This window comes from Austrofundulus limnaeus, unplaced genomic scaffold (assembly GCF_001266775.1).
Source record: "Austrofundulus limnaeus strain Quisiro unplaced genomic scaffold, Austrofundulus_limnaeus-1.0 Scaffold254, whole genome shotgun sequence".
NCBI lineage: Eukaryota > Metazoa > Chordata > Actinopteri > Cyprinodontiformes > Rivulidae > Austrofundulus > Austrofundulus limnaeus.
The window spans coordinates 48,243-59,669 of NW_013952656.1; the positions used below are offsets into that span (position 1 = coordinate 48,243).

General features: G+C 39.6%; 1 protein-coding gene across 3 annotated transcripts in view; it reads left to right on the forward strand.

The window, feature by feature from the left end:
• Nucleotides 1–5,876: 5,876 nt before the first annotated feature.
• The window catches only part of fibcd1b (fibrinogen C domain containing 1b), a 215,264-nt gene continuing 209,713 nt past the window's right edge, over nt 5,877–11,427 (forward strand). For 2 of the 3 annotated variants that reach the window (XR_001311205.1, XM_014020496.1), the window contains exon 1: nt 5,878–6,820. Coding sequence is in view for 2 of the 3 variants with exons in the window: in XM_014020496.1 (XP_013875950.1) it covers nt 6,749–6,820 (72 nt within the window). In the remaining variant the exon portion in view is untranslated. Of the gene's footprint in view, nt 6,821–11,427 lie in introns of all 3 variants that reach the window. The other variant, XM_014020497.1, reaches the window with a different exon arrangement.

The following is an 11,427-nucleotide window of genomic DNA, read 5'->3' on the forward strand; positions in this document are numbered from 1 at the left end:
AATTTCTTAACAGAATTATGGCAACACTGTTGTCTTTAAAAATGCATGTGGAAACCACAGACCCTTGCATGAAAGTCAAGCAGTATTTTGGCCATAATTACTCAGTGGGGAAACTCATTCCCGATTACCGTGAGCTATTAATCTTCTTTACATCAGCAGGACTTTAAAAAACAATATATTAGGTGCTTCTTACTGCAGAACACTAGGTCTTATTAAAGCACAATTTATATGTTTTTTTTTTTCTGGAATAGAACAATTTAAGTTATTTCACGAGAGATGTCAGTATTTATGTATGTATATTGCTGGATTTGTTGCCTTTAATTTTCTATTAGATATTCATTTTAATAAATATTTACAAAAATATACTGTTCAACACAGGTTTCATTTTTCTACTTTGTTTTTCTTGACTTTACCACCTCAAAAGAATACTTTCAACCTGATGTAAAAGTTGCTGACTGTGCATGTTGTATAGAAGTGACCCCTGTTTTATGGGTATCATCCTGAACCAGCAGTACCCCTCCCTCCTGCGACAGCATGCTCATCACAGAAAGCCTTAGCCTCTCCAAAAGGATTAAACATCTAATCATCTACATATCACACTCTCTAAAACAAACAAACATGTGAAAGTCTTCTGGACGGTGCTGTGTGCCTTGAGTACAAACAGCTCTTGCAGCCTGTTAACCCAGCTCACTCATTCAAATCTCTCTCCATAATATCCCATGATGATCAGTGATTTAATCCACTCTGAGAGCCAATTTTTAAATCCTCCATTACTCTCACTCTAATTATTCTCAAACTTAGATTTCTCTATAGGAGTATGGTCACCTTTTACACTGCTGCTAACTTTGCATTATATAAATGTTTGAATGTGCTAATTTTCAATTACGAATAGCAGCAGCAGTTGCCTGTAGCTCTTTCGACAAAGCCTGACTTCCCTTCTGGCAGGTGTTTTAGAATATTTGTGCCAGAAAAGCTGTGCAATGCAAAACTGATGACAGTTAAAGCTTTATAAGACTTTGTCCATTTACATAACTGAAAGCGTTCTGAGGTTTGTGTTGATTTAGATTGACATACTTCCACTATGTAAGTGTCTCCACTTGGACCTGATCAACAAGATAATAAGGGCTAATTAGAGAGAGGCCTTTTACAAGATGAACCGCCACCTAAAACAACTAAAATCTTAATGGCAGTGTAAAGATTTATATAATAGTTCTTTACATAAACTGCTATGAGTTTTTGAAGAATGCTGCTGGCAGAAACCCACTTTAGTCTGAGTTGCACTTCAACCAGTTGTTAGCTAGTTTGAGTGTAATTCAGGTAATTGCTTATTTCCACTCTTGTGAGACAATCACGCTGAGAATGTGGCAAAATGTCTACTTGCTCACGCTACAGTGAGTCAGCCATTTTGTAGTGGAGTTTGACATTTTAACTCCAAATTTTAATACGCTATTCACGTAGCAAAACTTGCCCGGCCCACTTCTGGCCCCCAAAATGCATTTGGTGCACAAAACACTAAAGACATGCATGTTACTTTATTGGAAATAGACCAATGATTATTTGTGAACCAGGCCTGTGCAACAGGTTGATGAAGGCTAATGCTAATGTCCACAGCTAATTATTGTGGGGGAAAAAAAACTATATTTATCTAGTTTTCTCCAATAAAAACTGAGTTGTCTTCTCCTCAGTGTGAGCTGCTGCTTAAGAAATTATATCACAAGTAGAACTATACTAAATGTTTTATAGCCTTAACAGTCTTTGTTCTACTGGTGGGCAAAAATAGTGAAGTTTCTGTAGCTGTTGCAGAGTGGTTAGGAGATTCCTGTAACTGGAGGATTAATGTTTGATCCCCAATTCCATTTTTTAAAACCAGGGTGTCACTTTTTCCACTTCTTACTTTTAAACATGAGACCTTACATAAAATAAAAATAAAAAATGTCAAAAAGCTTTTTAAGGTTTTTCAGGGCGACTGTTAAGATGTTATTTTTAAGTTTAAATGTTAAATACATGAAAGATAGCTTGTGTCAAACAGATTGCACTTTTGACTGCATGGTTTAAATTTGTGCAGCTCAGTTTGTTTGTTTGTTTTTTATTATTCGCACACTACTCAGTTATTTTTTACATAAATTTTGTCTAGATATTAATTTATATGTCCAAAAATCGACATTTTAACCCCCCCCCCCCAAAAAAAAAAATATATATAACTGAACAGACACTCAGTAAATGGCCAAAATCAGTAAATTATTGTTGTGTATTTTCATGTTTCTTGTTTATCTTTTACAGTATATATGTGATACTTGACTGTATACAATAAGAAGTTGAAGCCAAACCAGTACAATGCCCATGCTATAGACCGTAGTACGTGTTTAAGTCCAAGGAAATAAATGGACCATCTCCCTGTTTTTAAAATAAAAATCCACCTCATATATATTTTTTTTTTCCATGAGTTGACTTCCTCTGATTCTCATAGCTCTTGATTATGTCCATGATTGTGTGTGTGGGAGGACATGAGACATACAGCCCCACATTTCTCCTGAAATAACTCTTGCTCCAAAATATAACATGGCAGGGCTTTTAAACTTAATATTTCTTTCATTTATGACATGTTTACACAGACCCAAAGTGCAGACAGGAAGAGCTGAGCAGAGAGCACCTGCGCGAAACAAAAATGACACGGGGAGGAAACCAACAGAAAACACGCTGAATGCAAGAACAAAAAATGAAACAATAGAAAAGCATGGCTAAATACCTATAAACACGTTTACAAATGACTCATACTACAAATTGAACACACACACACACACAAAGAAAAAAAAACAAAATCAAAAGAAATTCCTGCTTAAACTTTAAACAGAGAAAGACAAAGGTACTTTGTCCATTGCTTTATGTCAACGCATCTGATGTAGGAATTGACACCAGTGTTGCCAACTTCTTAGAATGGAAAGTAGATATTGACTGTCCTAGAAGTCACCAATGATGTCATCATCTAACTTGCATATTTGGTCAAAGAAGAGTAATGAAATAAGAATAAAAATGAACAAGAAACACCATGTGTTTAGAACTATAAGATGAGTTTATGCTGTCATTTATTGTCATTTTATTAATGTAACAATTCCAGTCATATTAATCTGGGATTGAAATCAGCAAAACAGGCACTCAGGATTATTTTAACCCAATGACTAATTTAGACATGAAAAATGTACATGTACTGTACATCTGAACTGACCAGGGCAGGATCAGCCAGTGGCAGCTTTCGACAATGTATTTGAAGTTTGGATGCTGGGTGAGCCTTTCCTGCTCTGTCTGTAGCTGGGAGGTACTGCTGAACAAGGACTTGGTGGATTGACTGAGTGTTTTGGGGTGGAGAAAGTTGCCCACTGCAGCGCCCACTGTTCCTTGAGAAGAGTAAGAACAATAAGTGCTCCGAAAGTCTCCAATAACACCAGGAAGAAAACAACTAAATTTGTTGCTTTTTGTAGGAAGAGTCACCAGAAGGGTCAACATAGTTGCTAAATCAATCAACAAAGTTGTCAGTGTGGCAACAGTGCAGATTCATGAAGTCCTCCTGCATTCAAGTAGAGTTTAAAATGAAAAATAAACTAAAAAACAAATAAACAAAAAATAATAACTTAGGCTGTACTTATAGGCTGCTGGATACAACAGTGGTTCCCAACCCTGTATTTCTATATTTTAGGGATTTTTATGTACAAGCAAATTCAGTGTTGCCAACATAACTTTGTCACTGTATATCAAGTTTTCAGACCCCTCAACAACTTCTCTTTTCAAGTGTTAAATTAGTGAGTTTTTTCAATGTTCTTGGAGACTTTTGGAGGCTTTGGTAATAACACCTCAGCTAGCAGAAGCCATGTTTCCATCAGCGTTTTTTAAGAGGCATTTTTGAAATATCGCATCAGAAAAGGTGAATGGAAACTGCATGATTCAAAAAAAACTTTCTCTAATTTGCATAAAGGTTGATATGCTCGCTTGAGGTGGGGTTTTTTTCGAAAAAGACTTAATGTGCAAAAGGAGAGATGGAAACACATTTGTCGAATAAATTCTGACATAGCGAACATTTATCTCACATGTTGATCAACTGTCCTCACTGTCTTTCCGAAACCGGGACTGATACCAGAGCAACTGCTTGGTTGTTTGTGCCAACAGGGGTCTTTGGGTCGGGGGTCTGAGGTTAACATGAGGGATCAGGATTAATGGTTAAGTTTAGATACTGGGGTCAGGGATAGGATGTCTACAGTGAATATGAGGTAATTTTAGGCTTTGGAACACATACTGTAGTTGACGTGAAGTTCCTACATTTTCTAAAAATGGTTCATTTTAGGTACTAGGGTCAGGGACAGGATGTCTAAAGTGAATAAAAGTAATTTTAGGCTTTGAAACGGTAGTTCTTGCGAATTTTCTACACTTTCAAAAATTATGACAGTAGATTCTGCCCCATCTCGTCAAAAAATGACGCAAGGGGAGTGCCCGACGCGTCAAAATCGGACGCAGAGGGAACTTTGGAAAAGCGTCAATATGTGACGACTCTGGAGTGAGAATGGGTTGGCCTGACTTATAAACTGGGATGTAATTTGTATTGTTATTTTTTTTTTCACCATCACTGGCACACTAAAATAAATCCCTGGACTCGGCTACATTTGACTCATAGCCTCAGTCGCTTCTTCACCTCGTCCTCCGCCTCTGTGACATCTAACAGTCTGTTGGTTCAATTTAATGTTCTCACGTTTATTTTTTTGTAATGTGGTCCTGACCAAACCATTAAAGTCATAAAATCGTTTAATTAGGTTCATTTGCAAGTCTATTTATTTTTCTTTTGGACATTGATATATACATCTCTCCTACAGCCTAGATCACAATTAATGGCAAATGTCCAAATATACAAATTAGATGATGACTTAATGTAGCAACTTCTAGAGGCTTTTAGCATAGCCAATAGCAACTTTTCTCACTGAAGAGATGGCAACCATACAAAAAATATATGTTTTCACAACCGCTGACCGGACAAGGTTATGGGCCCCCCACCCCAATCCCTAGCTCTCTGATGCACCCCAGGTTGCGAATCACTGCATTGCACAGTGACTAGAATGTAAGAAGTAAATAAACAAGTGAACAATTTTAACATGGTCATACGCTTTGCTCAAACTGAGGCCTTGTCCACATGGGAATGGCATTTTACAAATATAAACAAATTTTCTTTGTTTGTTTTTCAGCTTTGCATCCGCATGAAAAGCAAGCGTTTTTGCTAAACAGATACTTAGAAATAGGCTAATTTACAACAATATGCTTTAAACATTATGAGGAAAACTCTTCCCGTCCTCATTGATTACTTTTCTGTTTCTAGTTTTGTTGCAGTGTTCCAGCAGCACATGCGGGTCTGGCGTAGTCACTACAGTTTTGGGGTTATTTCCTCTGTTTCCATGTGGATGGAAACATTTTTGTGATGTTTTAGGAACAGCAAATAAAGCAACTGTTTTGGAAAATAAGCATTCTTGCATGTGTTTGAGGCTGCTCAAAATGCCATCTGTAACAGGTAAGATGTTCATTGTTCACAACCTTTCCACAAACCCAAACTGTCCCTTTAGTTCAGTTATTTCGACCTAAATCAGCTGGTGAAAACAGAAAAGTATAGCTCTAGTGGTTTAAAATGTTTGTTGAAATAATTCATTCTCCACCCAAACCACTAATATTTTAAACTCCTCAACAAGCGTCCTGGCAGCTGCGCGCCCCGTCATTATGTTCAGATCTGCTCCCACATCCCGGCAGATTTTCAAATCCCGACGTCCACCTGTGTTTTCTATGACCTGCTGCTGTTTGGGTTGCGGAAGAATAGGAGGGTCCGCGGTGCGGCGGAGGAGAAGGCAGTGAGTCAGTGGTACAGCAGTCGGGGGGCAGGGCGGTACAGGGAAGCAGCGCCGCCTCGGAGCGCGCCGCGCATACCGAGGAGACCCGCTAATTGACAGCCGGAGGATCGGAGCGCCCCGCGCGGCTCGCGTTAATCCACCCCCCCACCCCACACGCACACACAGACTGGTCTCATCGAAGGCAGCAGAGGAGTCTGGCGCTAAGAGGGAGGATTTCATCCACCAACCGCTTCGCTTTGGACCTTTTCTCTCGCGCAAAATAACAGGGGGGGGAAAAAAGAAGGCTTCGACGCTCCACCCTGTCCTGTCTTCACCTGTCCGGTCCAAAACCGTCTGTCCTTACTAACTATCGTCATATGGATGGACAAAACGAACCAGGTTGCATTTAGCATCTGGACTTTTGGATATTTCCTTTTCTTTGCTTTCCTTTTTTTCCCCCTTACATGGAGTAAAACACAAAAAACTGCACTCTTGGATGATTTTGTGTGTGTGTGTGTTTGTGTGGGGGGATTCAAGCATCATATTGATGCATTTGGGAGTCAAGTTAAACATCCTCGGAGCTGAAAGCAAAGACAGATTTATTAAGTGGAATGGACGCTGAGGAAACTCTGGGAAGACATTTAAGTTGCGTTTTGGTGCGCAGTTTGCGCTGCTGCTGAACTGCAGGAGTATCTTTTTACGCCTTTACTGATGGTTTTTTTTCCTTCTCTCTCTCTTCTTTGATATGGGTTTAACCTCCCAATTTCCCTATGGAATATAGGCTGAATCAGTGAAGACTTGGAAAAGGGGCTTAGAAATAATAATAACATTGTTTTTCCTCTGTAGCCTGGAATAAAACAGGCGGATCTGATGCGCACGTTCTTCTTCTCCGTGGGATGGTAAATGACCGATGGGGAATCATGAACAGCTCTTCTGAACTCGAAGATGGAACTCGGCACAAAAACCAGGTAGCCTATGATTTTTGCACATCATCATCATCATCATTATCATCATCATCATCATCATGCAGCCTGCTTTATGATCGCGCGGTATGCGTTTGTGCGCGCGCGCGCGCGCGCGCGCGTGTGTGTGTGTGTGTGTGTTGATGAGGAGTGGTGCATCTGCTTGGTGCAATGTTACCACTCTGAATTTGGTGGGATGCCTGATGGGCAAAATCACTGCACTGTGGAGAGACTGGCTGCTGATCAGCTTCAGTCCAAACCCACAGAATCACAACTTCTGTTTAGCCTGGATGGGGATTTTTTTTTGATAATCTCAATGAAAAGGAAACAAACAGGAGTTTAAAAAAATCACTGCAGGGGGGGAAATTTCTGAGCTGGCTGCACCCGCGTTACACTCCCTTCCCACATGAATGCTCAGGCTTACATCTTAATGTCACATCTTTTGAAAGAACTGAAACTTTGCTCCAAAACGCCACATTTGAGCTTTTTTTTTTCTTTTTTTAAAGTCTTGTCTCTCGCTCAGATGAATTGAAACAGAAGCAGGACGTGCGTTGTGTGTTACAGTCAGGCAAGCTCACTTTGGGGAATAGTCAATGTGTTTTCACAAGGTCAGTAGAGGGTTATTGACAGCCCATAAGGGAGAGAGGGGGGCTCCCGTGAAGCGAGGAATCGGATTTCAGGAGTGTGGGGGCCACTATTTAGAGCTTGTTGCCTTCGCCAGCAACAGAGGAGCAAAAATACCAGGAGCCCATTTCTCCTGCTGTAATTAGATGGAGGACGGGTTTATGTGTGCCTCATTTCTGAAACTTGATGTAAAAGACTTCGACAAAAGAAATGTATCAATTTAGCAAGGGTTTGACAATGAACGTTTTCAGAACTGCCATTTACTAAAAGCCCCACTCCCAGTAATAAATAAATAAATAAATAAATAAATAAATAAATAAATAAATAAATAAATAAATAAATAAATAAATAAATAAATAAATAAAACTCATAAGAGGCATGTGCTTTTCACTGTGCAGGAGTTCCAATAAATCTTGCCGGCGGCACATTTCTGAGAGACGTTATTTACAGAACCGGCATGGGAGGTGTTGCTTCTTGACTACCTGGTGTTGCATTAAATCAGGCCTGTGCAGGTGCTGTGGTCGTTACAAGGCTGGAGTTCTCTGCAGAGCTTCAACTAGCTGGATTTCCCTTTATTCACTGGGGGCCACCAACAAATTCATTCAGGGGCCAAAACTTTCAGAGACTGTGGGGGCTGGGTTTTGAATAAAACAAACAAAAAAAATAGATTTAATAATCCTGTTTAGTAAAATGTCCATTTTCTTTACCCACTTCTTCCTTTCTGGGTTGTGTGGGTCACAAGTCCATCAGGCCACATAGACAAACACCATATACTCTTACTCACACCTAGGCACAATTTAGAGTTACTAGTTAGCATAACTTCCATGTTTTAGGTCTGTGGGAGGAAACTGTAGTACCCAAAAGAAACCCCATACCTACAAACTCTACCCAGAAATGTCCCTGAACAGGATTTGAACCATGTTACTGTGAGTCAAAAGTCACAGGACAGCCTTTTATTTCAGATACAAATTGGAAAATTATATTTCTGAATAGCCCATCAAGTAATGGGTGAGGGGACCTGCTTCTTGCCCTTGATCCAGCATGGTGGCTTTCAAGATGGTGGCCATTCTGGACATTGCCTAAAAGATGGGCCTCTTTATTTGCTGAGGTATTCAGATATGTCATGTTCCATTTTGTTTCTGAATTAAGAGTGTGCTGTTACTTTAGACTCACCCTCTATTTTTTTATAAGGGTAATGCCCATTTTTGGGTGGTAGTGGTGGTGGTGGTGGTGGGGTATTATACAAAATCAACATTTTTGAGCTTTATATCATGTTATAATGTCCTTCCATTATCAAAAACTTACCCAGAGTGTTGTTTTGACTCATTCACGGATGTTTGATAAATCTTTGCAACTCCTATGGTAGCCTTGTGAAGCTGCTGAAACGCTTGCGGGTGCAAAGCACCACCTATTTGTACCTAGCTCCTCCCATGTGCTCAGTCTGCAGCCAAGCTCCTGCTCCAAAGCATTGTTGTGAAAAAGTGCTGAATTGGGAGTGTCTAAAGCAGTAGGAGGTTCTAACAGAGGCCAATTTCAAAGTGTTTAGATAGGTTGTGATGCAATGTCAAATTTATTTTTGATATAAACAGCATTTTCATAACAACTGAAGGTGACATAGTTATTTGACTGTGGTGTAGAATTGAACTATGTGCCTGGAAAATACACTCCCCCCTCTCATTAAGTGGAAGAAGAATGAATATTTGTACTGGGGCCATCCTGTGTGGGTGCTGTTTCCCTTTCACCCTCAACTTCTGCAACCTCATTTAGTTCTTAGTCTTAGAATAGATGTCAATATGAAAACTACAACTAATATTGTAAACATACACTTCACTCCAGTGGACTTGGATAGGGTTCTCTGTAACCCAAAAGTCCCTCTCGGACCACCATTTGATGATCATTGTTCTGAGCCATGAGAGGCACATTTTTGCCTTTACCACACACAAGCCACCTGGATTCTTTATACCCATTTAATTTCCAGATAAATACCAAACTTGTGCTGCACAGTTTTGTTATTTTTTGTGCCTTTCATGTACACAAATCCCAAGTCCCTGAACTAGTCAGGTTTGAGTAAAATAATAGTGCATTTTTATTTTATTTTCTTGATAAATATCCTGTAGTGCTGAGTGGCGAGCTTAAAAAGATGACAAGGCAAAAACAAAACAAAAAGTCGGTCCCACAAGTTTAACACTTATAGATCAGACAGCATCAGTGGGTGCTGAACGAGATGAGAGGTGGTGGGGAAATGAGGATGGCTAATGCTTCTCTCCGTCCGTCTTCCACATCCATCTGTCTCCTTCCTCTGCTCTTGTTATTCAGCTGTCGCAGAGATTCACATAAATACGTTTGCGTGTGTGTGTGTGTGTGTGTGTGTGTGTGTGTTCCCCATCTCTGTCTCTCTAATCTTGAGTGGTAACACCAAACCTTTATCTTCACACTACTGACACAGTCATTTCAGATGCAGCGGGGAGGTAATACAGATCTCCAATAGTCCCAATCTGTGTGTTTTTCTTTCTTTTTTTATGTTTTTTTTCCAGAAGCATTGCTTGGGATTTTCTGGCGACTCTGCATGTTTGACTCTCTGCTGAAGGTGTGATGTTTCTGGTCCTTTTTTTCTGTGACAGATGGAAGCCAGTAACAGTTTAATGGAGATTAAAACGACACTTTCAATCAGCTTTCAAATCTAATTTCCCTGGATAAAAAGCAACTAAGATTGAAGTGAGGTGTTCAAAAATGCTTCCAATTAAAATGATCCTGGGTGAACCCAACAGAGAAACATACACATAAGGCTTTTTTTTTTTTCTAATGGAAAAGAGAGAAGAGTCAAGGCTACTGTGGAAATTTAAACCGTGATGTGAATCATATCAACAGGGATCGATAGACATACTTTGCTTTCTTGTCTTTTTTTTCTAATTGAATGAAAATAAGAATTTAAAAAATAAAGATGGGTAACTATGCTGCATGTTTGGTTGTATTTCTGTTATTTACCGATCATGGCCAGTGCTTTCAGACAAACAGACAGTAAAACTGAGAAGGCAGTCAGACCCAGTGGGGTTGCCCTCTCGGACTGGAGCTAATCAATACCTCTCTGAGATTTCCAAACTTTTTACACCACTTTAATGACGGTTTGTATGGACAAAGAAAACAGAAGAAGAAAGCTGGGCCTTATCAGCTCACATAGAACTTAAGGATCATAACAGTTTGTTTGTTAATACAACTCAAAGCTCATTTTGGAACCTACAGCACATCACGAATGGATCAAAGTCAAAATATTTTGACCGCTAGGTAGGCAAACTCATCAGACAACAAAGGTTTGTTTATTTCAAAACCATCAGATACAAATTTGCAGGCTGCACACACGCCCTTCTAATATCTTATGTCGTTCACAAAGACACTCTGCAGCAACCCAATTAGAAATTATATCAGGCTCGCATGTCTCCGCCAGGCTTTATCTGTCTGCAGTAACTCACTTAAATGCACGCCCACATGTGGAGGCACAGACTGTTGTCACTTCAACGGCATCATAATCTGCCATTTTGTCAAGACCCTTGGCATTACAAATCACCGCGGAGAGAAGTCTACGACGCCAACTGTCAGCTTGCTACATTATTGTTCTGAAGCTCAGATCGTTTTTCTTATTACAATGAAATAGCCCTGAGGTCTAACGCTCACTAAATAATTAGTGAAAACAAAGGTTATCGCATGATGTGGGGGGAAGTAAAATAACAACAACAATGTGACAATTGATGGTTACAAACTGATCCCGAGTTTGGGCTTGATTGTTTGAAACAAAAGTGTCCTGACATCACAACTGCTTCAGGTTCTGTCCACACTACTCCAAATACTGTATGTTTTTAAATAGGATTTTATTTTGTTTACAAAAATGTTATTTAAATAAAACTCAATCAGCACAATTTGTTACAATGTGGCAATAAAATCCATTTTAGCAACAATGAAGCAAAAAATGTGATGTTCTTAGGCTGGCTATATAT